The following is a 27,071-nucleotide window of genomic DNA, read 5'->3' as shown; positions in this document are numbered from 1 at the left end:
AAGCACTAAAATTACATACTAAAAATAATTAAAAAACTAAAACTGAAAAATAAATTAAACCCGAAATAGTAATCGCATAGAAAAATTAAATATGACAAAAGCATCTCAAATTACTAAATGAAAATGAAAACTTAAATAAAAGCTTCTTTCAAATTAGTAATAAAACTGTAATTAGTTCATAAAATAACACCAACCTGCTGTCATGTGCTTCTCAAGTCTGGTATTTACTGGTTTGATTCTTTTGCCAGTGAGTTTTTTCATGAAATGTGAGCAGGAGGTTTAGGATTATTGTTTTTTTATAATAATATGAAGCAACTGTGCTATGTAGGCTAATCACTATTTTTCCTCCAAACCTGCTTCATTTTTACTGAAACAGTTTTAAAATCTTATGAATTGCTGGTGTATGCAATCCAAAACTGAACTGTTGAAAACGTTCCCAGAGGTAAAAGTACATTTGTGTTTTGGGGCTGTTGGACGAGTGGCTTTATTTAGAGGTCTGTGATGGCCTCAGGTTACACGGCTCAGACTCATGACTAAACTGTGATGCTATTCATTCTAGAGAGTCGCTGAAATCTTTTAGTTGCTCTCTGGGCCCCAAAAGATGCTTCTCTTCTGAATAGGAGAAAACTGCGTTTAGACTTGAATTGATGGATTCAGCATTTTGCCAGCAGTTTCTTGGGTAAGTTACATCAAAACAATACATTACACAATTTTCATCTGAAATTACTCGACAAATGATACTCTGAGGGACGAGGTTCACCTTGAACACCCCGGAGAACTACAAATGACGCTGACAGCTTGAACAAAGGCAAAAACTCTCATGTTTTTATATTAATCTTCAGAAATCTCACCTTTATTCTCTTGGAGGGGTAGACGCTGTTTTACACTCATCTGTTGAACTTTTTCTTTTTCTTTCCCCCATCTTCTAGTTTTGTATTTTGAGGATGGGTGCCGCCTTCAAGAGGTTCTGTGTCCGATTCTGCTGTTGCTGCTGCTGTGAGGATGATGATGATGACGAAGAAAAGAGACCTTTACTTAGGTATTCAGGGGATGTGGGGTCGGTTTGTTTTTAAATCATGCATGTCTGATAGTTTGAGTTCAGACCTGCTTTCTGTCTTAACATTTTTATTTGTATTATTTTAAATAATAGTAATTACTACTACCACTGCTACTGATAATAGTTTTTTTAACAGAAATATCTTTACTTTGGTTCAAACTGTGCTATAAGTTTAAACATACAAGTTTTCTCTTTAAAAGTAGAACAGCTAACGTTAATGGTACTAACTCTTCAACAATATAACACGTTGTGGAAATAGTTTTTCATAAATGTTTAATTCATAACTGTGAATTAAGCAAAAGTATTTGAACATTGTTTGTGTGTGTGTGTGTGTGTGTGTGTGTGTGTGTGTGTGTGTGTGTGTGTGTGTGTGTGTGTTAGTCACGACACATTAGAATATTTTGAACGCGAGGCAAAAAGAAGGCGGGACCAAGAGACCAACCTGTGGAGTGAACCTGGAGACCCTTCCCACTCTGAGAGAGATGACGACCGCATTCTCTACAACCTGCTGCAGACCAGAGCCCAAACCCGACAAGGCTCTCATGTAAGACGTCTCATGTGACTAATGCTGCGTTCAGGCCATTATTACCGTAAATAAAGCTCCTCGAATCGCTCTTGCGGTACTTTGATGTCATACAGCGATCTGTCTGCACAGCGCCGCTTCAAGTCGAACACACCTTGGTCAGGTGGTACAGCGGCAACGTGGAACAAGTCATAGCTCTCAGTTTACACGTTGTAATTACAAGTTCTACGAGCACGTGAAGGCTTTTTTTTTATTTTTTATTTTTTTTTAAATCATTTTTTTAAAACCTTTTTTACGTGAAGGCTTTTTACATTTCAGAATCATTATAGTAATTACAACATGACGTGAACTCACGCTCTTCTGTCATTTCTGACCGGAAAATTTTCTGTTTAGAATTTTTAAAAATCACAGTTTAACCGGAATGGTACGAAACGGTGACATCAATGGTATAAGGAATGTGAACACACAAAAAAAAATTAGGGCATGATTCGAGCAGGCTAAGTGGTCATAAAAAAAAAAAACACCTTTGCTCCTTGGTTAAAAATGACCGAAATGAACGGGAAATCAATCAATGCAAAAACGTGTATACTTCACATCAAAATGTATTTATATTTTTTTATAAACCTTGACAAAAAAGTATTATTTGAGAATTTCAAAAAAAAAAAAAAAATACATTCAAATCCACATCTTAAAAGTAAATAATTTTGTCCAAAAACAGCTAGATAATTCACAAGCCTCTCCATAGAGAGCTATACAGGCATCTAGTGGTAACACCATGGAACAATGTTTTATTTTCTATCAACAGATGGCGCTAATCTGACTTAAAAAAAAATTTTTAAAAGGCCTAGTCTCTATATTAATCTGAAATACTGCATTCATTGAAAAAATATTTAAATTTATATATATTTAATATTAATAAGTACCGTCAAATAAATACCGTTAATAAAAAATATTATTGAACAAAAATAAATTGCACTGGTTTTACTGGGGTGGAGGAAGTTTCATTTGTAGGTGTCCGGTCACTTCTGACCGGGAAAATAACAAGAGCTACAGCCAAATGAGGAGCACCTGAGGGTTAAAAACAGATGTGATAGAATTTTGAAGTGTATCATTGGTAATCATTTTGAATAATTACTTCACAACCGCTAAAAAAATTATGGTAAAACGACATGGCGTGAACTCACTTTAAAAACAGATAATACACAATAAGGTAGACTGTTATCAACACGCTTATTGGTGTAGACATCTGAAATTACCATATAGCCCTATATAATAATAAAAATACAAATATAGCCAGAAAAAAAAGAGATTACAAGATCACAATTATTGAGTGCAGCATCTTTTTTTTTTACATCAAGGTGTTTTTCTCAAACCTTTACAATCTTTTCTTCTATCCCAACTTTGTATGTAGGGACAACTAAAGTAAAATATGTGTAGGTGTCATTTTTGAGTCTTGATGGTTGAGTTCAGTCCTGTCATGTCTTCTGTCCTGTAGGGTTACCGGCGTTTGAGCATCGACATCGAGGCCATGAGAGACATGAGAAGAGAGGTGCAAGATAAATGGAAGATGATCTTAGAGAATCTGGGTAAGAGATTGTGTGAGAAATGATGTTCAAATGATGTGGTAACAGGGACAGTCTGTCACTGAAAGGTTTGGATGATTCTCTCAGGGTTCATGGCCGAAGCAGAGTCTCTGTTGAATGTGTCTGCCAGCGCCTCATACGACCGCATGAGAAACGCAGCGACCGCCCGCACCCTTCTACAGGCCCTCTACACCGAAACATCCTTATTCAACAGGAACGAGCCTCCACCCGAGAGATACCTCTTCATCCTGGTGAGCATGTCACTGAAACTCACCTCAAGTATGAACAATCAATGACAGTCTAAATCAGAAGGAAATAATGCTGCGTAATACTCGTCAATCAATGCAGTATATTTATATTTAAAGGGAGGTGATTCAGGCATAAATTAAGGGGAATATGATTTCTAAAAATATATATAATATAATTCTGAAGAAAAAAAAGAATAATAATAATATAAAAAAAAAAAAATTAATTATGTAATATTTAGAATCTTCTATGCCAATATCAACTGCACAACTTTCAGAAAGCATACAAAAATCTAAAAGATGAAAAAAACATTATTTCACCTTTGCCAGGTAAAAAAGCATAGGTTAGCATCTTTTAATGAACACTGGATTTTAAAATTATATCTGGTAGTTGTCAGAGGGTCTTTGAAAAATCATTACTCTTTTAAAGAGCATTTTATCTTAAAAGGGGGCTTGAATTGTACTAATTTACATGCAATGCAAAAAAATGTTAATATTTTTTTATAATAAATAAATAAATTATCCTTCCACTAAACTTTAGGTTCTGACATTTGCCAACTACTGATTTAATTATAAAAAATAAAAATAAAACGTATTTAAAAGTTTAAGATAAACGGTAACACTTTACAATAAGGTCCCATTAGTTAACGTTAGTTAATGCATTAACTAACAATGAGCAGCACATTAATTGCTGTATTTATTCAAATATGTTAACGTTAGTTAGACACAACTGTTCATTGTTAGTTCATGTTAGCTCAGGTCCATTAAATAATACGAACACATACAACTTTAGATTTTAATAAGGTATTAGTAAATCATATTAACATTAAGATCAATAAATGCATTAGAAGGATTTTTCATTGTTTGTTCATGCTAACTAGTGTAGTTAAGTTAACTAATTGTAATAAAAGGAAGCTTAAAAGGTAAAAAAAATAAAATAAAATTTTTAGTTTATTCGATTTTTTTATTATATTCAAATGTGTGCATGTTTATTATATAATAAACCAATTGCATAATTTAAAATGTCACATAGGAAGGTTATTGATAAATATATATTTTTTAAATGTAAATGTATTTATTTATTTATTTTTTAGAAAATGTTTTGCAAATGTTATGTAAATCTTTAGTACCTCCCCCCAGAATATTCTCATATTGTGAACTGTCCCAAAAAATGCTGTCTGGTTAGGCAGAACATCACTAGGTTTTGAGACAGCCGAGAACATCATTCAAATCTTCTTCCCCACTTTTCATACATATTACCATTTCGCTCAGGACCGGCTCATTTATCTGGATGCTGCTGAGGATTTTGTGGCCAAGGCTCGTCGCTTCTACCCTCCTAGAGATGATGATGATGAAGAAGAGAACCCCCTTGCGATAAATCTGCCTCTGTTGCTGTCCCGTATGAAGCAGAACATCTCTGGAGGAGAGGATGAGGATGGGGGTGAGACAGGACCAGAGGACTGACACTGAGATGATTTCATAATCAGTTAGAAGGATATCTGGAGGTGCATCCCCATTGCCAGAAAAGTTGGGACATTGTGTAAAATGCAATAACATCAAGAATATGGGATTCGTTAATTCTCTTAAACCTTTATTTAAACTGACAAAAGTACAAAGAAAAGATTTCCAGTGTTTTCACTGACCAACTTAATTGTTTTTTTTTCTAATATAAACAAATTTTGATTTTGATGGCTGCAACACACTCCAATAAAGTTGGGTCATGGTTTACCATTGTGCCAAATTTCATGAGATAATCAAACAATTCAAAAATCAATGCAAGATTGCAACGGATTTAGGTCTTTCACCAACTACATAATATTGTGAAAAGATTCAGGGAATCCAGAGAAATCTCTGTCTGTGGAGGGCAAGGCAGGAGACCTCTGGTGAATGTGTGACCTTTGACCCCTTAGATGGCATTGCATGAGAAACTATCATGCTACTGTGTTAAATTTAGCCAGATGGGCTCAGGAGCACTTTGGAAAACCGCTGTCACTGAACACAGTCTGCCGCTAATTCAAACATCGGTCATGGTATGGAGATGCATCAGTGCAAACGGCATGGGTGAGTTGCATATGTGTGAAGGTACCATTGATGTGGAGGCGTATATTGGGATTGTACAGAGACATATACTGCCATCAAGAGGACATCTTTCTTGGGAAGCAAGACAACGCCAGGCCTCATTCTGCATGTGCTAAAACAGTGTTTTCTTAGGCACTCTCCTTCTGCAGTCCAGATCTGTCTCCTGTTGAACATGTTCAGCCCATCATGAAAAGAAGAATCACACAACGACGACCACAGACTGTAGCAAGAAAAATCAGAGATTGGGCAAAAAATCCATAAAAAAAAAAAATGCAGCAGTTAGAATCCTCAATTCCAATTAAAAGGTGATGTGATGAACATGCTTTTTTTCCCAAACTTTTTTTTTTGGAGTGTGTTGCAGCCATCAAATATATTTACTAAGTTGGTCAGTCAAGACATTGGAAATCTTCTCTTTGTACTTTTGTCAGTTAAATAAAGGTTCAAGTGAATTAGGTTAACGAATCACAGATTCTTGATTTTATTGCATTTTACGAAGTGTCCCAAACTTTCTGGAAATGGCATTGAAAATGGATTTGGACTGATTTCGGCGCGGGTCAAGGTGGAAGATTCAATAGCACAGGCTAAATCATTAGACAAATGCTTTTGTGAGAAAGGGGAGACTATTATCAGAATCTTCAGAATAGCTGAAGAACTCACATCTTGTGTAACTGTGAATTGTAAGATCAGTAGGAGATTCAGGATTACTGAGGCATGTTTATATTGTAAGTGTATGATGGTGAAGTGAATTTGAATAAATAGAAAAGAACGTTTTTCTCTTGAAATTTGTGTCTGCGTTCTTTACATTGAATAATTGTTTGATGCATAATGAGGTTCTTCACCTCATTAGTTTCAGAGAAACAACTGTTTATCTTTCCATAAGATAATATAATTCTGCCATAGCAACACAAACTTCATTGCATCGCAACATAATCACTTGTATTTTATGCATCTTATTCCTTTATCACTCATGGTATTTATTTAGCAGTTGTGTTGATTTACTCATTTATTCTTTTGTTAATAAAATGGATGTTTTACACTCGTGTGTTCCTTGCGCTGATAATACAGTAAGAGGCTGTAGAAGTAATCTGATATCTCACAAATCCTTCAGATGACAAAGACCCTTTAATTTACATAAGTTGTATTTGTTCAATAATCTTTGATTGTTCTCTAATGTCATGGTGAATTTCCTGGCTGGAGCCTCGCAGTCAGAGTCATCTAATATTCTCATGCACACCTTTGATGTCATGTGACCAAAACAACATTTGGTGCCACATGTGAAAAAACCAACATAACTGGTGCCTTGTGTGAGGTTAAGATAAACTGCCACACATGCATGCGAGTGGAAAATTATTGAATTAACAACTGATTCAATCATATTGTAAAACTGTTAAGATTATATATCGTTATGAATAGGAAAATGAAAAAGAAACATTTATTCATGGCTTATTGTTTCACCAACAACTGGCTGATAGTGAAACTATATTGTTACTTTGTTTGCAACTTTTCTATAATTAAAACTGTGAACAAGAGAAAACATTTAACAAAAATACATGCGCTCATTATGCTGGAAATAATTTAGGATTATTAAAAAATAATTCAATACATTTTGGACATTCATTGGCGTACTATTCATGTTCTAGCTTTAAAAAAATGGGATGTTTATATCATTTATTTTTGATAGTTTAGTTCTCTAAAATGATCCAGTTAAATGGCCTGTTGATTTAATGACTGCCTAAATTTGATTGGTGAACCGTAACGACACCCTGTTGCTTTAGTGGCTGGCAAAGCAGAAAAATACACAATAATATCTACAAATAAAATGATTTAAAGAAACAGTAACCTTTTTATTGAACATTTTTATTGAGGTCCCAAAAACCATCATCAACAATATTATGTAAACAATATTAATTAGGAAAATAATAAAAAACAACAGCTCAAATTTCCACAGCCCCCAGGGTTGAGCGGACAGTACGAGGGAGTGGATTCAAGCTAAGACGAGATATCATGTGCAATCAGGAATGTAGACATGGTGTGTGGCGCTCTGAGGACTGGAGTCTGCTGAGGGCTACTGCTGGACCTGCCAACATCACAGAAACAACACTTAATAAGAGACACAACTGAACGGGAAATCTGCAGGATGTCTATTTGAATGGACATGCTTTTGATGACTAAAATTCATGAAGTGTCTAAGACAATGTGAAAGTCATTTTGTTCTGGAGCTGGTATAGGTTTTCTGTACTTGATGTCACTGTCTATCATTTATGTATAAGGTTAGACGTGGCACAGAGCTAAATTTAGACATTGCACAATTATGTCAACGGTTTAATGGGGGGAAAAAAGACTGGCTCCTGTGCTTTCACAGTGGATAAGAGGCATGACCTCATGTTTTACTTTGAAAACGCGACCTAATTCACAACATGTCAAGTTTGTTTTTCCATGATCGATTTAGAAAGTGAATGATTTCTGGGAAAACCTTAGTGGTTACTCTTTTGCAGACTTAATATGTAACCGAGTGTAAAGCTAACTGAATAGAGAAATATAGCCTTGTAAGGATTATGGATGAAGTTTTTTTTTTTAACTAACAACTATTTTTTGTATTCAATCTTTTGTAAATTTTCTTTATTTAATTGTATTTTTATTTAGTTGTTTGTATCTTTATTTAATTGTAATAACTATCTTCGAAAATATATATTCAGTGCATGTATTATATATAAAAATATATAACGATATATTGGCAGATAAATCTAAATCAAATTTTATATAATTTTTGAAAGCCTGATTACAAAAACAAAACTCACTAATAAATCCATGTCCTAAGCACACAATAATGATGATCTGATTATAATTTTATGTAGCCTATATGACAGACTTGCGCTGCACATGTTGCACTGAACTGTATTTTCTTTTTTATAGTAATTTCAATCATATTTCAAGCAATTCAAAACCATCATGGTGAACAGTGTGCAATGCATCTGAAGTGTCTCAGCTGAAGGAAATTATTAGCTGTCTACTATTACATGAAATGGCATTACTTATTAAATGCATATATAAATAAATTAAAATACATGTAAAGAGATCTCTCTATCTATCTCTCTCTCTCTCTAATAAATAAATGATTTATATACAGTGGGGGAAATAATTATTTGATCCTCTGCTGATTTTGTAAGTTTGCCCAGTTACAAAGAAATGAAGGGTCTATAATTTTTACGGATAGAGACAGAATATCAACCAAAATCCAGAAAAACATATTATATAAAGGTTATAAATTGATTAGCATTTGATCCCCTACCAACCGGCAGGAATTCTGCCTCCCACAGATTGGTTATGTGGAACACAGATTAGCCACTTTAAGAAAGTACTCCTAATGTCAGCTCGTAATGTGTATAAAAGAAACCTGTCCACAGAATCTGTATTGACCAAACAGCTGTCAAAGGACATCAGGGACAAGTGTGTAGACCTGCACAAGGCTGGAATGGGCTACAAAGACCATCAGCAACAAGCATGCTGAGGAGGAGACCAATAGGAGCCATTATTCGGAAATGGAAGAAATACAAAATAACCATCAAACGCCCTCTCCTCTGTCTGTAGATCCATGCAAGATCTCGCCTCATGAGGTACGGACGATCATGGGAAAAGTGAGGGATCAGCCAAGAACTACATGGCAGGAGCTTGTAAATGATCTCAAGGCAGTTGGGACCACAGTCACCAAGCAAACCATTGGTAACACTACGCCAAAATGGACTGAAATCCTGCAGTGCCGCAAGGTCCCCCTGCTCAAGAAGGCACATGTTCAAGCTAGAGATGTGACGGTGATAATATTCTCCCACCGGTTAATCGACTTGTGACAACACCGGTATTACCGGTTTCATCGTGGGGGTGGGGGGTGTTAGAGTGATGTAATTTTTTTTTTTTACATGGCGTCAATTCATCATTCGTATTGAGTTTGATTGACATGCGATCTGACCAATCAAATTCCACCATTTTTGTGCGACAAAGCAGTCAGAAGAGTTATTGATTAACTTCGGTGGATTTGAACTTGGCTTTAACTGAGGCAATCTGTCACGACACATAGAGCTCTATTTTTCACTGCTTGAGATCATGTTGAGAACAATAACGCCCTATTTGAGGGTATAGGGCGTGATTTCGGATTCAACCACAGTGTTTGAATGGTGGGTTCGTTATTATTCATGAAAAACGCAACAACAAAACAGTACAATGGCAAACGCTTATATTAAACAGAACGCTTATTAAAAAGGATAAGAATACACCATGTAAGGTTATATTTCAGCACTTTGCGAATGGACAGCGACTCTTAAGTAGCACGAACGCGTTCTCGCGCATTTTGGGAAACGCGCGTGGAATTGCGGCGAGCGTAACCTTGCACATAGAAAACGCTCTTAAGAGCTAAGATACATCGTTATCGGGAAACCCGTCCCTGGTCTCCGCACTAGCCTAACTGAAAACTATGAAAGCCGTGTGACCGGCCAACCGGTAAAAAATAAAAGAAAAAAAATACATTAAAGAAACTATTCCCTCTGATTTTGTTTCATTAATAAAGTTTGACTAATCGCAGCATTCTCGCATTCGTTTAGAGCTCGTGTGAATTGCACGTATAAAATGAAGTTAACGAACAACCTCGTTCCATCAGGAAACGCCACATGAATTTCACTGCGCTTTATGAAGAGTTTTTCTTTTGCGTGAAGACGCCGTTCGCTGGAGATGTGTTAAAAGATTCATTCATGCACACCAGAGTGCATTCATGATTATTAGGCTACCGGTTGGCTATACCAATCCTTGTTCAAGGCCGAAAAGAGAACTCGATACTGACGCGCATCTTTTCCGTGTGTGCGTGTGTGTGTAATAGGCAGGACTTTTTACAGCGCGGTCTTGTTTTGTCGCGCTTGAATGGTTGAGCGTGATCATCCAACGCTAGTCAACTGGTGACAGAAAATACGGACACTGCGTAATTGCTTTAAAAAAAATGTTTTGCGGTGCTGCGGTGGGCAAGTGATGAAACCGGTGTTGCGACTGAACACCGTGTAACACCGGTAACACAGACTATCGTGCCAAGCCTAGTTCAAGCCCGTCTGAAGTTTGCCAATGAACGTCTAATGATTCAGAGATGGCTTGGGAGAAAGTGCTGTGGTCAGATGAGACCAAAATTTTGCTCTTTGGCATCAACTCAACTCGGCGTGTTTGGAGGGAGAGAAATGCTGACTATGACCTAGGGATGTCACGATACCAAAATTCCAGTAGTCGGTACCGATACCATTAAAATTTTTCGGTTCTCGGTACCACAGCAAAATCTGTTGGAACTATTTTTCTATTTTATTTAACTATTTGAAAAAAAATATTAAATTAAATTCAATGACTTACTATTTATGACGGTAATCATAGGTAAATTATACATATAAGGACTAAAGGCTACATGCTGTTTAAACGTGAATATTGCTTATACATTTTTTTTTTTTAAATCAAGTGAAAAATAAGCAACCTTCAATCCACACATTATTATTATTAGTAGTATTTTTTAATACATGGAGACATAGCTAAATCTACTGTACAGAAGCCTAATATAATCATTTGTCAATTTCTTCAAGTTAAACCAAACTTTTATTTTGACGGGTTGCCGTGAAGACCTTTTAGTTTCTGTGTGTATGATTTGACGATAGTTTTTCTCAAATGAAACGGTAAAATGCTCATGAAGTGACTCTTCATCATGTCATCATAACGTGAGGCAGCTGAGACTGAAAACAGCGCGAGCGTCTCTCGTGCTTCTGTGTCTGTGTGTCTGTCTGTGTTAAATGAAACCACGCATCTGCGCCAAGCAGAACATGCAGGGTTAATATTTAAATAGTCTTTTTGCGGTTTAATATTCACAGACACACATATACATTTTATATATATATATATATATATATATATATATATATATATATATATATATATATATATATATATATATATTTATTTTGGTATATATCGGCTACAGTTCTCCTAGTAAAAAAGTTAGTCTGCAGCCCCGCGCTTAGATAAACACGGAGCGACTGAAAGCAGCTGCATATTACTGGGTGCTGAATATACTCGGTACGACCGGTACTACAGAAATGCTGGTATCGTCACATTTTAGAAATTTCAGTACCAACTTGGTACCGAAGTACCGTTACTTTTGACAACACTACTATGACCCCAAGAACACCATCCCTACAGTCAAGCACGCAGGAGGAAACATCATGCTCTGGGGATGTTTCTCTGCTAAGGGTACAGGACGACTTCACTGTATTGAGGGGCTGATGGATGGGGCCATGTACCATCAAATCTTAGACAAGAACCTCCTTCCCTCAGCCAGAACACTGAAGATGGGCCGTGGATGGGACTTCCAGCATGACAATGACCCAAAACATACCGCCAAGGCAACAAAGGAGTGACTCAAGAAGCAGCACATTAAGGTCTTGGAGTGGCCTAGCCAGTCTTCAGAGCTTAATCCTACTGAAAATCTGTGGAGGGAGCGGAAACTTCGAGTTGCAAAGCGACAGCCAAGAAACCTTAAGGATTTAGAGAGGATCTGTAAAGAGGAATGGACCAAAATCCCTCCTGAGATGTGTGCAAACCTGCTGACAAACTACAAGAAACGTCTTACCTCTGTGCTTGCCAACAAGGGTTTCTCCACCAAGTACTAAATGATGTTTTGCTTGGGGATCAAATACTTATTTCACTCACTGAAATGCAAATCAATTTATAACCTATATACAATGTGTTTTGGTTGATATTCTGTCCTATCCGTTAAAATAAACCTACCATAAAAATTATAGACCCTTCATTTCTTTGTAAGTGGGTGAACTTACAAAATCAGCAGGGGATCAAATACTTATTTCCCCCACTGTATAAATATGGCTAATAAGTACATTTTTCAAAATACTAATGCAGACTATAAAAACATATAGCATAAATCATAGCACTACAGGTAGGTGTTGCTCACCTGCTGAGACTGTGTGTCTGGTCCTCTGCTGGCCAAACGACTGAGAATGTTTCTTTCAGACATCTGCAGCCTCACGGCAACAGGCGGTATCCTGGCGATGGTCGCCGGGAGACGGGTGACATCTGCTTTCATGTCACTTAGCAACTCCTCCAGCTGTTTTAGTACTGTCAGAAACAAATACAAAGAGGTAGTGAGTGTGTGTCGTCTTCTGTAACGCATCATACTCTGGAATTAAATTAAAATAACATGAGCTCACATGAAGTACCTTTATGTAGGACGGCGTTGGCAGGTTTGTTTCCGGACATGGATTCCTTGCTCAGGTGCTGGTGGGACTCGGCCAGACACTCCACTTCACTGAAGCGTGTGTTGAGAGCCATGGAGGGGTGAGAGGGGTCTTCAGTCATGTTGAGATACGCAGCTCTGCGCAGCTGTTCTTCAATCACCAGAGCCTGCTCAAGCAACTATACGAGACATCGAAAAATTTTTACTAAGGCTACGTTCACAGATTATTTGCGTATCCCATTATGGAGCCTGATCTCTCAGATCCGATTTGTGCGTCCATGTTTCATTTTCCGGACTATCTGCATTGGTTTCTATGGCAATGATGTTGCGTTGGTAGGTATACATCAACAACCACTTCAGCACGGAGGGGTTTGCAACACAGATGTACGTATGAGGCTTGTATACGTGGATTTATTCGTCTCCGCTGGTTTCAAATCATGTCTCCATTTTATTGTCATTTTCTGCTCATCCAGCACTTTGCAACAACACAGCATTGTTTCTGTCAGACGTTTACATTTTACATGGCGTGAGAAAGTCCCAAACCAAGCGAAATCCAATCAGAGCAGTCGGACCGAAACAAATTTCCAGAAAACCGATTTGAATAGGATTTAAAACCATATATGAATGTAGCTCGAAACGGATTTGTAAAAATCGCATTTCATGTGACACTTTGCCGTTCACACTTGCTGAATCTGATCGGATTTCAACCGGATATACACAAAAATCAGATTTGGACTGACAGTCTGAAAGAGGCTTATAGATGCGTTCACGCCATGTCAGAATGGCTGTAGTTACGAGACTCCGACTTGTAAAAAGTGTTCACGTCCTCATTGAACTTGTAATTATAACTTATAAATTCTGAATTTTCGGGGTGCTCCGACTTGTCCCATAGGACCGATGCAGATTAATTTAGGCAGATTCATAGAAATGCATAATGCAAGAGTCCGAAGATGTGAACAGAATATCACAGGTAGTCATCTCGTAATTACAACATGATGTGAACACAGCATATCTCATATATCTTGACTTGTATGCAACGACAACAAAAAAGATTGATTCCTTTCATTATACCTTGAATCTCCTAGCCAAAAACTTGTTCTTGATCTCCAGGAAGTTTCCTCTGTTGATCTCTCCCTTGAAGGGTTCATTGAGAATGGCGAATCTGACGTCATTCTGAATATCTTGCCAACGAGCATAACCGTGTCTGAGACGGTGAGTTAAGGTAGATTTCATATTCAGCGTTTCATTGAACACACGTAAAACACACTGACACGTGTGCACATACACTGAAAGCAGCGGGGGGGGTTAAGGATACTGTATGATGCCAGCAAGTAGCCAGTAGTCATGGCGACGATGCCAGATCTCATTGGTCTTCTTGGTGACAGTAGCGGCTCGCTCCTCATTCTGCCACAGTGAGTGTAATTCTGTGAGAAAGAAAGAGAATTAGTACAAATGCACAGATATGTACAATATAAGAGACAAAGCAACAAAACATAAAATGTACTAAAAATATACTAATTGATCAAAATAAAATTGTAGATACTGAAATTCAGTTCAAACAGTGTTATTTTTGTTACTGATATTGTTCATTACAGATATATTATGCACTTAAAATAATATATACACAAATAAAAATTACCCCAAAGTAAAAGTAAGATAAGTCTTCACAGCTTGTCAAGGTCCCACGTTTTTTGGATCATAATGGCTTATAGCTTAAAAATAGTACAAAACCTGAGAAGAATTTCTGAAACAAACACAACAGGAGATCTTACCGGTAAACCCTCCATCTGCAATGTTGAACATGAACCGTGTTTTGGCTTTCTTCCTCTCTTCAGCACCTGCTGCTGCTGCTGCTGCTGCTGCTGCTGCTGCTGCTGCGCTGTCTTTGGCACTTTCTCCGTTCTGTAGTTTTCCTGCTTCCTCCGTCTTACCAGATTCCTTCTCATCCTTCTGACCTGGAGCGAAACGAACGACACAAGTTAGTAAAGCGGGAGGGGGAAATCCATAAACTACATAATCATGTCAAATCTAATCAGGTGGTACAGACCTTTCTTCTCATCTGTAACAGGGGTAGTGTCCATCTTTTCAGGTTCATCATCCTTCTTTTCTCCTGAAAGGACGCATGAACAGAAATTAGCCACTGTATGTTTGGATTTTAAGATTTTTTATCCGGTTCAACCTTGAGATTCCACATTATTAAAGTTTAATGGCTTGTAAATGCCATTTCTGTTCACCTTTGTTGTCTGGAGTTTCCTTCTCAGCCTCAGATCCTTTGGGCTTGGTGTCTTCGGTCTTCTCATCAGCTTCTCCAGACTTCCCTTTCTCCTCTTCTTTCTCAATTTGATTCCCATCAGCTTTATCTGCCTCTGAAGAAGATTCAGACGTCTTTTCCTTCTCCTCTTTGTCTTTTACCTTCTCTTCAGGAGCAGAGGAAGCTTCATCTTCATCCGGAATGGCAATGACCTTTTGATGAAGAAATAGAACCACCTCATTAATAACCAAAATCAACTAAAGTCACATGGTTAAAACACTGAAATTTAAGCAGAGATCCAGAGAGTTTGTTGCATAAGCTGACACTCACTTCATTGTCTTTATTTTCACTGGCCTCCTTCTCACCGTCTCCATTTTTCACCTTTTCTTTTTCAGGGTCTTTTCCACCATCTTCTGCTTTGGAAACACCATCTGTAGAACAAACACATAAAAAGGTTTAATATTTGGACTGCAATATTTGCAGCAATAGCTCACAAAAATAATTAATTTTAATGCTGTGTCAGCAGCTGAGGCTATTTTCATGGCAAGAGTTGTTGTACATTTCTACCAGTTAACAAGGAGATGTATAAATACAATAAAATAAAACCAAACAATAGAAAAACACAATAAATTAAATTTACACAAGATGTTTTACATATGATAAAAACTCTAAGGACTTGTTCAGTAATATCCTTCCAGAAAAGGTTTAAAGTCAGCATGAAATTTGTTTTAGGGCGGGACTTGATTTTGGGGAAATAATTGGATGGTTAAATGGTTGTGGTTTGCTATTGGTCGATCTCTTCTGAGAAAAATAAAGAACATGCATTAAATTGGACCTTCACCATTCAGTAGAAACGCATGCGTTAGTCTAGTCTAGAATATACTAAGAACCTGGTGGACACCACTTGCCAAAATCTTGTTTTGAAAGGGAATGAATGTCTGCTGGAGATTTTAGGATAGATTTCTCCCAAACGGGAAGTAGATGAGCGAGCTGAGGCATGCAGTACCTGGAGCAGGAGTGTTCGGCTGAGTGTCCGCTGGAGTGCCAGTAGAGGGCGTTTTGCTGGGGGAGTCGGGCTGGCTGCCGGTGGTGGACACGGTTTTATTCTCGTTCAACTCCATCATCCAGGGCATGGACCACTGACCGTTTACATGCTCGAACTCTTGCACCTGAAAACAGACGTTATCCAAATGCCCACAATTAGACAACTGCAAACATTTTATTTTGCTTTCACGCATCTTGGAATTTTTCATTTGAACTGTTTATGTGAACTCATTGGTATTGCATTTTAACTACGATAACATTACTAATTTACCTTCTTTCGGATCAACGACATCACACCAATACGAGTAAGGACGTGTTGCCGTGACAGTCCCTCCCGAGGAACGCCATCGGCAAAGCTTTCAGCACCATCCGCACCAGGCTCACACAAGTGCCGCATAAAGAGAGAGACGTAAGCCCTGAGAGAAAGAGAAACCGGTTTATAGATCCTTATACACCAAAGATACAAATATTTATTAGGCTTTAATGGAGTGTATGGTGAGCCTTTCGCTTACAAGTCTTTCAAAGAAAAAAAACAACAACCTTAATTGGCCCCAATACCGATCCTTGAGATCGGGGGTGCATTTCCCAAACGTATCGCTAGCCAACAATGGTCGCAAGTTCCGCAAAATTGTGTTTATAACGACGGAGCTTGCGACCATAGTTGGCTTTGGGAAACGCACCTCATCTAGGGACATCTATAATGATAAATGGATTGAAACTAAAACCACTAAATGAGCTAAAACTCACTTGAACTCCTTCTCTGATTTGCCACGCAAGTCTCTGACCAGCCACTGGGTTGTGAAGGCGTCCTGAGGCGGCATCCCATAACGCATCACTGCGTTCAGGAAGGCCTTCCTCTGACGAGCGTTGAAACCCAACACCTGTCGAATCAAGATGTTTTAGTAAGTGCAACTCAAAATACATGCGTTTAAGAAAACAAAAATTAGAGATTATTCTTCCTTCACCTCAATGTTGCCGCTCACTCTGGCCAGCAGGGGGGGCAGGGGTTTGTCTTTGTCGTTTCTGAGGCCTTTCCTGTTGGGTCGCCGTGAATTGGCTGCAAGCAGACGACAAAAATTGTGCTCAGAAAAAGGGTGTAAACATTTTTTTATCTTTTATGCATTTCTAAATTCCTATCTTTACTTATTGTCATGCTCGTCTCACCTTCTGATCGTTCGTCAAAGTCCTCATCTCCTTCCTCTGAAGCAACGGAATAATCTGATTGGCCATCAGATTGATCATCCTGCCAGTCTGAAACAGAGCAAGAAAGATGATTAACATTTAAACAATTGTAAGTAATTGAAAACGTTATTTTAAGTTTATATTAACTTGGAACAAAATGCCAAGTATGGTTTATAGTTTAGTTTTGATTACGAAGAGTTGAAAAAGTTTGGTCAATCCTTACGTCTCTTACCTCGGTCCTCCTGGGACCCGTCATTGTAGTTGACTTGTTTGCGGATTCGTTTGCCCTTGCCCAGATTACGAGCCAAATCCTCCTGCTGCTGCTCATAATGGTGTCGGAGCAGCTTCTCCCAGTAATCTGGATCCACACTTTCCTCCTGCTTAATGATCTCCCTCTGAACTTCCTCTTCCTAAGGGAGAAGACAAGAAAGAACAGTGAATATGAGCGAAATATGGCAAAAGTGAGATACATAAAAGTATTAATGAAGTTATATGCCAATCAGTTAGTACGGGACATGAATAAACCACAGCTTGATGTGACATATCACTTGTGTCAACTATGGCTGCACGATTTGGTGAAAAAATTAAATTGCACCTTTTCTGATGAAACTTGTAAATGGCAGATAAAATGTGATAATATTTTTATTGTTTTAATTATTATTATTATTATTATTATTATAATAACAAAGTAAAAATAAACTAAACTATTGTAATACCTTACTAGTGTAACATTACTACTATACTAGTATCATATTACCTTTAAAATAAGGTATTAATATTGTAAATTGAGTATTTAAGAAAAAAATATTACACAGTATACTAAAATTACAAAATTAATATTTAAGGCTGTTTTCAAAAGTTAAACCAAGTTATATCACTATTATAATATTTCACTGTATGATAAAAAGTATTTAAAATAAAATAATTGAGAATTTATTTTTTGTATTTTACAGTACAACTATAAAATTACAATACATATAAAACTGTCTTAATTCATTTCATTGTTAAACTATCTAGTTTTATTTTGGCGTAAAACAGCAGGAGACTGTTAGCTTCTCTTTTGTTGACGGAGGGCTTATAATCTATTTTCATTGCAAGTTTGCGAAGAGGGTCGCCGCATATTGTGCTCCTAAATGCACGTTATAAGCGACACCAAGCCACATCACGATTTTGGTTTTATTTTGATTGATTGTGCAGTCCCACAGGTCCAACAGCCCACATTGCTCTTTATCGGCACTCACCGCTTCCTCCTCGTCCTTGACCACATACTGAGCCACTTTGAAGGAGCTGAGATACTCGTTCATGCTCTGGATCTCCGTGTCATCCGTGGCGTCCTGGTTCCGATCCAGCAGCCGATCGATGGCTTTGTCATCATAGTGAATCACGCTGCTATCCTCTTCTTTGTTCTCTCCTTGACAGACAAACACAACCAGTTTCACACATCTCAGTTGCTTAAGTGAGAAGCTGTACAGGTATAAAGTAAGAAGTAAAGAGGTTTGTAAATCCAGCCACACCTTCTCCCTCGTCCTTGAAGAGCTCCTCTGTACCAAATTTGAGAATGTCATCCAGCTCCTGTTTGGACATTGAACCGGTCTTTGAGCCCAATCCAGGACGCACAACCAAGTGAGTCAACATCATCTTCTTCTTGGCCACCTTGAGATTAAACACAAAAAGACCAATCAGTTTACATTCAAAAGACAGTGTTGTCAAAAAAACATTTCACTTCCCAGAAAGATAGGGTATACCTGAGTAATTCTTTCTTCTACAGAGGCTTTGGTCACAAAGCGGTAGATCATCACCTTCTTGTTTTGACCAATCCTGTGAGCTCTGCTGAAGGCCTACAAAGAGAAAACAACAGCCAGAGTGAAAATGAGGATAACAAACCCAACAACATCTAAATGAAACACACTAAAGTTTCTGAAGATTATCCTGACACCACACACCAGATAAGGGGCTTTCGCACCGGAGGAACCTTTTCATAGTTCCAAGAACTATTGTCGGAAGCACACGCTTTTTGGCGTGTTCGCACCGCAGGAACTGGGAATGATTTTAGTTCTAGGAACGCCTTTTGGGCGAGCCAAATTAGCTAAAATAGTATGGTCTAACCCAGCACAATAGGAACTACCAGTGACGTAAGTGTACACTGATTGGCCGAACGCACGCGAAACACCAGCACTTTTTAAAAAAAGTTGCGCACACAGACACAGACAGTATAACCTCTATATTAACTCCACGTACTAACTCTATGAACATGGAAAACAGTGACAGATGGACCTCTCAACCTAAGGAGAAAATCCAACACAACTCTGAGTGGACCAAGCAAAACATGATGATGTATTTCTGCTCAGCTAGTGACATTGGGCATCAACCACATGAAAAACGCCAATACTTTTTCATATTCTGTCTACTTTGTATAACAGTTCTGTCTAATTAGACAGGTCTGTTAAAGGCACAATATGTAATATTTTTGGATTAAAATATCCAAAAACCACTAGAACAATGTTTACATGCGTACGATTTCTGCTCGATTCCTGTCGGATAATTTTCCACCGGCTGTAGAGGTAAGACAACTCCCATGATTCCGCGAAATCAAGGCATCATCAAGCTACACCTCTGTTTTGAATAAGCGACCTCTAGCAGTAAAAATGACATATTGTGCCTTTAAACAGATCGTATACTAATAAAGACTGAGAAAATGGCCCTAAGGGAACATTTAGTTCTCGGGGAACCGCCCTGGTGGCTAGTTCCAAGAACTAAGTTCCTAGAACTACCCAGTGCAAAAGGGGCTATAGAGTCTTTTGCAGATGAATGATCTTACTTGAATGTCATTGTGAGGGTTCCAGTCTGAGTCGTAGATGATGACGGTGTCTGCGGTCGCCAAGTTGATACCCAAACCACCGGCTCTGGTCGATAGCAGGAAAGCAAACTGAGGAGCACCAGGAGCTATAGCGAAAAAACAACTCATTTTGAAACTTGAACTAATTTCAGAAACTGAGTTTATACAGAGCAACAGAGAACAAATTTATGGACCATATTAGTTACACATGTGTGGTAATGGTCCTACCATTAAAGCGGTCAATGGCTTCCTGTCTCATGCCTCCTGTGATGCTTCCGTCAATACGCTCATATTTGTAGCCCTCATTCTCCAGGAAGTCTTCCAGCAGGTCCAACATTTTGGTCATCTAGAGAAGAGGGACAACACATCTCAAACTCCTGCTGTTCATCATAGGGGTTTTTGTCATTTTACACTTTTATCTATCTTTTTAAACCGTTAAAATGTTTTAAGAGGTCTGTTATGCTCACCAAGGCTGCATTTATTTGATCAAAAATACAGTAAAAACAGCAATATTGTGAAATATTACTAAAATAACTTAATTATCTATTATAATGTATTTTTAAAATGTAATTTATTCCTGTGATGCAAAACTGAATTTTCAGCATCATTACTCGTCACATGATCCTTCAGAAAACGTGAATATACTGACTTGTTGCTCAAAATTCTTTCTTATTATCAGTTGAAAACATTTGTGCTGGTGAATATTTTTGTAGAAACAGTGATACATTTTTTTGTTTTAGGAATATAAAGTTCAAAGGAAAATATAAAGAACCCCAAACTTTAGAACAGTAGTGCAAATAATTAATACTTAATAATAACCAGGGCCTGAATTTCGTTTTGGAAAATGGGGGGGAAATCCCCCCTTAGGTGATTCTTATGGGGGGGAATTTTTAATTTGAGGGGGGAGTTTAGACTTTTTTTATTTTTTTATAACATGTATCACACCTAAATGTATGCTCACTCATTGCATTTTTACAATGGGGTAATTTTGTTCTTAAGAATTTACACAACACAAGGAAGCTTGATTCCTCAATCTTTGAATTAAATTGAAAAAAGTAGCACAAATAAATACAATAGAATAGAGATCCCAATAAAGAGAAAAGTTTTTGCTTAGGTCTAACACTAGTATTCAGAAATACTACAGAGACTGAATAAAGTAATCAAATGAAAAATAACACTGGGTAGTATTTTAGTCCTGACTAAATTAAATACATAGGCTATTAATCCTGATTACTTAAAATGAAAGCTGTTTTGTTGTTTTGACAACCAAATTAATGACAGACACATATGGCTGCTGTCCCTTTAAGAGCTAGTGCACGGATCCTGTTTCATTATACGGTCACGTGCGATTTATGCTTATTTAAGACATAGCCGACTGTGTTTAGAGGATACTCACCAAGACCGAAATTGACATCATTTTCGCATGTTTTTGACTGTTAAAGCGATATAATCCACGAAAAATAACTTTTGTTACCCGCGAGCTGTTTGTGAGGCGGCTTTACTCCATGTATGTGTGCAGAGAGAAAAAAACATCTCTCAGACAAGAGATGGCAAGTAGCCTACCGAATAGTTTAAAATCGCGTGAATGCTTAAACTGGTAAGACTTAAAAAGACGTGCAAATGGTAAACTTTAGTTACTCATGATGCAATGCTGGCCCGATTATGCAAGTGACAATTCCGTCTATCCCGACTCCCGAAACGTGAGAGTGTTATTGCCGCCTGCAGCGCGTTTAACGATTGCCTTGTGCAACCCATTTTGAGAGACGAGAGAGAGAAGACGCGGCACCGCAGAACCACTCGCGCTGTTTGAGAAATTGCGTCTCGCAGACCGTTTTAAAATTTGATTTTATAATCTGTGTGGATTCATTTACTAATACAACCTACATGCTAAAGTGAATCAATGTTTGCGGGAATTTCCCGCATTATAAGTGGGAGACCTGCGGGAATGATTAAAATTATGCGCAATACCGCGCCGAAATTCAAGCCCTGATAACAATATTTATTATTATTATTGATACATTTCTAGCAATAGATTTTTTTTTTTTAAGTTTAAGAAAATGATTTCTAAATAAATAAATAAAATGCTTTTTTACCTGAGAGAAGATGAGCACTCTGTGTCCACCATCCTTGAGTTTCCGCAGCATCTTATGCAGTAGCAGCAGTTTGCCAGCAGATTTAGTCAGGGCACTGCCCTCGTACATCCCATTGGGCAGCTTGGCAGCTTCCTGTTTCACACAGCCAATCAGAGAGCAGGATCTTCAATTTACTTGCTTGTTTCCTCAAATTACATAATAGAACATATGCTATTGTCTATTATTAAAGGTACAGAAAGAGCAAAAAGTGGAGCGTACCATAGCAGCCACAGGGAAGAGATAAGGATGATTACAGCACTTCTTGAGGTCCATGACGACGTTAAGCAGAGAAACCTGGTTTCCTCCGCCACGAGTGTTTAGAGCCTCAAAATTACGGGTCAGGATGAACTTGTAATATTTCCTGGATTAACATATGAGATTTAAAAAACTGTCTCTACCAATCCTGTAACCTAGTTCGCAGTCCAAACCTCATTACATACTCACTTTTGCATGGGGCTGAGCTCGACTCGGACGATGAGCTCGGTTTTGGAAGGCATGTGCTTGAACACGTCTGCTTTGAGTCTCCTGAGCATGTGCGGTCCCAGCATGTCGTGAAGCTTTTTGATCTGGTCCTCCTTGGCAATATCAGCAAACTCCTCCAAGAAACCTTCAAGATTACTGCAGAGTGAGAGATAAAGAGCATCATTTATGTTTGCAGATACCCAGGGGGCCACCAGAGGGTGCTAAAGGGGTTCATTTAATAAAGTACAAGAATTATATATTTTTTATAGTGCTGTCAATCGATTTAAACAACAACAACAAGATTAATGACATTTTTTTCGGTAATTAGATGCAATTAAAAACACTGAAGTTTTTATAATTTTTTTTTCATATTTATGCATGTAATAATTTCACAGTTAATCTGAAAATTAAATGTAGAAACAGTATATTTTAAATACTTTAATGGCATCTTTTTATGAATGAAGGCCAGTATCACTGATACTAATAAAGCTACTGAGGTCTCGATGAAAATGAATTTTCGCCGCAATTTTACACATTTATAGCCATTCAACAACTATTGAAAGCTATAAATATTTTTATTTTTTATAATACAATTTTATTTATTTTTTTACATATATTAGGCTTTAAAAAAAACTTTTAATTTAAATGAACTTAAAACAAACCTCACATGAATCCCATAATAAATATAATTTGCCTGTGCCCTTCCTACCGGTCTTACATGTAGGAAATATACAGAAATTGAATGAAGTTATCATACAGTCTGCACTGCATAATTTATACATTTTAAAGGTATAGCGGAGGATCTTTCCAAATTTTAGATAAGACCCGCCCTCTCCACTTTTTGAAAAGTTTGATTGATTCACCAGAATGATTGACAATTAGGAGGACCAATAGTTTAGACTACCCACCAGGAAGTAAAACATCCTCCGCTATATCTTTAAATAGATAATAATCCTTATTAAAGCTACAAAAGTTATTTAGTCAAGAGCAGGGAGTAATTTTCCCTGTTACTTTTGTTCTTTGATTAACATTAATGACAGACAGCATTAGTGGCTGCTGTCACTTTAAGACCTGACGCTGCTGCACATGATGCGGGTCTCACACGAGTCCCAGTTTGTCACTCTTTACGTTCATTGAAAACTTTAAATCGTTTAAGACTGCTCTTATGAGGATACTCGACAAAACTGACATTTTGGCATAAATGTATGTGTTATTGTTCGTTCAAGGGTGAAGGAGAACTCGATTCTCCTTCGAAAAAGGCTTTAAGATCTTTTGGTTTGAAATTAATCAGAAAAAAAAACATTTTGACAAACATACCTGAATCTCTCTGGTGTGAGGAAGTTGAGCAGATGGAAAAGCTCTTCTAAGTTGTTTTGTAGTGGAGTTCCAGTCAACAACAACTTATGCTGCAGAGGGTAATTGTTCAGCACCCTGAAAAACTGCACAGATACCACCACAGGACAACATTAAAACATCAAACCATCAGAAAAATGTACAGTGTGATAAATTAGTATTTTGAACAAGTTTTAACAACACAACTTGTGTCAAATTAATGCATAAAAGTGAATATCCATGTTGGTCTCACCTTTGACTGGTTATTCTTCAGTCTGTGGGCCTCGTCAACTACCAAACAAGCCCAGTCGATGGAGCCCAGGACGGCCGTGTCAATAGTGATCAACTCATAGGAGGTCAACAGTACATGGAACTTTACAGAGGCTTCTTTCTGCACGATCATAAGGGAAACAATCATTGATTTACAAGTGTCTTAAGAGTCTTTAATGGAAAGCAGAGTTCTCCAACTCACTAACCTTCATCTTAGAGGGTTTCTTGCCACCACGGATGGCGTTGTTCTCAAAAGAGAACTCGTTTTCTCTGATGACAGCCCTGCTGTCCTTGTCACCGACGTATGTGACAACGTACATGTCCGGGGCCCACATCTCAAACTCTCGCTCCCAGTTAATGATGGTGGACAAGGGGGCACTCACCAGGAACGGACCCTTAGAATGACCCTGGAGAACGAGCACACCAGCGTTTTAAAACTGAAGAAAGAGGACACGCTGTACAAAAGGTAGTAACATTCAATGTCTCAGTGCTCCTTATATATTTCTATGCTTACAAAACATCAAATATACTATTTAGCAACAGCATTGTATGAAAATGTATGGTATCGTTCAAAAGTTTGGGGCCAGTAAGATTTTTAAAAAAGAAACAAAAAGTAATACTTGTAATTCAACTTTCTATTTATCAAAGAATCCTGAAAATAATGCATCAAAATTCAGCTTTAAATATAAAATTAAATTTTTACATTTTATTCCACTATACAAGTCATTTTAAATTGTAATCATATTTCACAATATTACTGTTTTACTGTATTTTTGATCAAATAAGTGCAGCGTAAGAGACTCTTTTCATCAAAATAAATTTATGTAGTTCTTCTTGGATTACAAGATTAATAAAGCATAATGCATTTTAATTCTTTGTTCAATTTATCATACAGGCCTAACCCATCATAACTTTTAGACACTCAATGAAAGTAAAAACAAACAAAAAAACAGCGCACCTCTTTATACAGTGAATAGAGGAAAACAGCAGTCTGCACGGTCTTTCCCAGACCCATCTCGTCTGCCAGGATGGTGTCGGTTCCCTGAGCCCAGGAGAAGCGGAGCCAGTTGAGCCCCTCCAGCTGGTACGGATGCAACGTTCCTCCTGTAGAGTCTAGATACTCTGGCTGACGATCAAACTTAATGGTGGGCTACAGGAGAGTAAAAAAATTGGGTTTTAACCATCGGTGAGCAAGGGAATGGTGGAGCTGGGTCTAATAAGTGCTGCCAGTGTGTAGAACCAACAAAATGAAGCTCGCTTACATCCACGACAGGGTTCTCTGGAGGCCGGTCCAGTTTTCGCACCTTCCCTTTGATCTTCAACTTCTTTCCTGGTTTACCTTCATCACCCATCATCAACTCCCTTAAGGACAGAAAAACAGATGAATATGATGGTCGTGTGCATCAGTAGTACATGCGTTTTCTAGCACTTTCAGGCTATGAACCTGAAGATTTTTCCTTAAATATCCTAAAATTCTGAATGCATTTCTTAATAAAAAAAACCAACAACAATGGTTTTTATAGTCTTTTGTATAAATTTCATTGGCTTTAAAACCACTTTTCTTTTATGCTGTTGTAACCAAGACTGTTACTAACCAAAAAAATAACTTTGTTCTTTGAAATATTTGTATTTGAAAGCTGAAATAATTACAAAAACTTATTTCAGTAAGTTACCGTTTCTAATATTCATTTAGTTTTAAGCTGAAGCACTAAAATTAACTGGAAATAATAAAAAAAATTGCTAAAATTGAACTAAAACAAAATGAATAAAACCTGAATCGTAAGATTTAAAATAAATAAATAATAATAATAAATTGCAAAAGCACAAAATTACTAACCAGTTAAAATTTGTTATTAAAACGAAAAATACAAATATATAGGCAAATTCAAGATATTAAAGTTTTTGTTTGTGTATAAATAATACTAAATATAACACTGAAGGGAATTACAAATATTATCAAATAATATCATAAACTTCACGACCTAGATGAAGAAAAGTCTTGCCTATGTTTTTTCACATTATTGTGGAAGTGAAATGCCTTGCAACAGCTGTTTCTGTTCACATGTATACCTGTGGTTCCAGTACTGCAGTTTGAAGGTGTCAAACTCTGGTATATCCATATCCTCTGCCTCCCAGGTAGACTGATCGTACGTTACATCCCTCCACTTGATAAGGTAGTGACAGTTATTCTTCTTATCCACACTAAAAGGAATAAAACAACAGGTACGGCGTGAGCCATGAAACTGACGAAAGCGATTCAATACAAAGTTCTTGAGCTCATCTCACCTATGGTTCAGAACACGGTGAATCACCATCCACTCCATCTTGATGCCGAAGCGGTAGTACTTCTCCTCCATCCGAGCGTAGGCGGGGTCTTTCTTCTTTCTCTTGTCACTCTTGTCCTCATCTCCCTCAACACCGAAGTCTGTGGTCGGTGGCTCGTCCATGTCGTTCTTGCGCTGGTAGTTCCTGAACATCACCTGACAGTGCATCTCCAGCTAGAGAGAGATGTTGCGAGCCAAAGTTAGGATCAAGGAAACTACTTAAGTGTGAATTCAGCCTAAATCTGGATTCAAAATGACATTATAATAAGCCATTGTCTGGATTCACAGTTAGTAGATTAAACCCTGAAAGTCTGTGCATGTATTGCCAAAAAGAAAAAGCAATAATTCAATCAAATAAATTATATATATATAAAATTTGGTCTGAAGTGTGAATTTCCCTCTTAAATTATACATAAAACATACATTTATAATAAATTACCTATAATAAATTACAATATATTGACTACAAATATTAAGATGACACTGTCAA

General features: G+C 37.5%; 2 protein-coding genes across 3 annotated transcripts in view; one reads left to right on the top strand and one right to left on the bottom strand.

Moving 5' to 3' along the window:
* Window positions 1-540: 540 nt before the first annotated feature.
* LOC309510584 (melanoregulin) lies at window positions 541-5,710 on the top strand. The gene is made up of 7 exons (XM_082185423.1): window positions 541-679; window positions 930-1,039; window positions 1,439-1,601; window positions 3,076-3,166; window positions 3,251-3,414; window positions 4,681-5,265; window positions 5,475-5,710. The coding sequence occupies exons 2-6, from the start codon at window positions 945-947 to the stop codon at window positions 4,870-4,872; spliced, it is 705 nt and encodes a 234-aa protein (XP_082041549.1). The 5' UTR covers window positions 541-679; window positions 930-944; the 3' UTR covers window positions 4,873-5,265; window positions 5,475-5,710.
* Window positions 5,711-7,307: 1,597 nt separating this feature from the next.
* chd4a (chromodomain helicase DNA binding protein 4a) overlaps window positions 7,308-27,071 on the bottom strand; it is a 29,379-nt gene continuing 9,615 nt past the window's right edge. The window contains exons 12-41 of one of the 2 annotated variants that reach the window (XM_082185401.1): window positions 26,544-26,755; window positions 26,328-26,459; window positions 25,520-25,619; window positions 25,216-25,407; window positions 24,464-24,664; window positions 24,241-24,378; window positions 23,973-24,094; window positions 22,638-22,811; window positions 22,413-22,554; window positions 22,155-22,286; window positions 20,290-20,407; window positions 20,044-20,168; window positions 18,971-19,063; window positions 18,740-18,878; window positions 18,467-18,636; window positions 17,449-17,635; window positions 17,208-17,294; window positions 17,009-17,100; window positions 16,791-16,924; window positions 16,315-16,459; window positions 16,006-16,168; window positions 15,330-15,430; window positions 14,983-15,211; window positions 14,796-14,858; window positions 14,521-14,703; window positions 14,064-14,172; window positions 13,820-13,952; window positions 12,732-12,927; window positions 12,467-12,630; window positions 7,308-7,564 (exon numbers count right to left, since the gene is read on the bottom strand). In XM_082185401.1, the coding sequence (XP_082041527.1) occupies window positions 7,553-7,564; window positions 12,467-12,630; window positions 12,732-12,927; window positions 13,820-13,952; window positions 14,064-14,172; window positions 14,521-14,703; window positions 14,796-14,858; window positions 14,983-15,211; window positions 15,330-15,430; window positions 16,006-16,168; window positions 16,315-16,459; window positions 16,791-16,924; window positions 17,009-17,100; window positions 17,208-17,294; window positions 17,449-17,635; window positions 18,467-18,636; window positions 18,740-18,878; window positions 18,971-19,063; window positions 20,044-20,168; window positions 20,290-20,407; window positions 22,155-22,286; window positions 22,413-22,554; window positions 22,638-22,811; window positions 23,973-24,094; window positions 24,241-24,378; window positions 24,464-24,664; window positions 25,216-25,407; window positions 25,520-25,619; window positions 26,328-26,459; window positions 26,544-26,755 (4,188 nt within the window). In that variant the 3' untranslated portion in view covers window positions 7,308-7,552. The remainder of the gene's footprint in view (window positions 7,565-12,466; window positions 12,631-12,731; window positions 12,928-13,819; window positions 13,953-14,063; window positions 14,173-14,520; window positions 14,704-14,795; window positions 14,859-14,982; window positions 15,212-15,329; window positions 15,431-16,005; window positions 16,169-16,314; window positions 16,460-16,790; window positions 16,925-17,008; window positions 17,101-17,207; window positions 17,295-17,448; window positions 17,636-18,466; window positions 18,637-18,739; window positions 18,879-18,970; window positions 19,064-20,043; window positions 20,169-20,289; window positions 20,408-22,154; window positions 22,287-22,412; window positions 22,555-22,637; window positions 22,812-23,972; window positions 24,095-24,240; window positions 24,379-24,463; window positions 24,665-25,215; window positions 25,408-25,519; window positions 25,620-26,327; window positions 26,460-26,543; window positions 26,756-27,071) is intronic. The other variant, XM_082185402.1, reaches the window with a different exon arrangement.

Source organism: Leuciscus leuciscus (assembly GCF_965113295.1).
Source record: "Leuciscus leuciscus genome assembly, chromosome: 12".
In the NCBI taxonomy this organism is placed as follows: Eukaryota; Metazoa; Chordata; class Actinopteri; order Cypriniformes; family Leuciscidae; genus Leuciscus; species Leuciscus leuciscus.
The sequence above is the reverse complement of the archived record's forward strand: the minus strand, read 5'-3'. Positions and strand labels throughout refer to the sequence as shown.

What these genes read in the sequence shown, in the direction of transcription:
- LOC309510584 (XM_082185423.1), top strand. Translation starts at nt 945, where the DNA reads ATGGGTGCCGCCTTCAAGAGGTTCTGTGTCCGATTCTGCTGTTGCTGC. An exon ending in GAAAAGAGACCTTTACTTAG is followed by an intron (nt 1,040 to 1,438) that starts GTATTCAGGGGA and finishes TGTGTGTGTTAG; the next exon opens with TCACGACACATTAGAATATT. An exon ending in GATGATCTTAGAGAATCTGG is followed by an intron (nt 3,167 to 3,250) that starts GTAAGAGATTGT and finishes TGATTCTCTCAG; the next exon opens with GGTTCATGGCCGAAGCAGAG.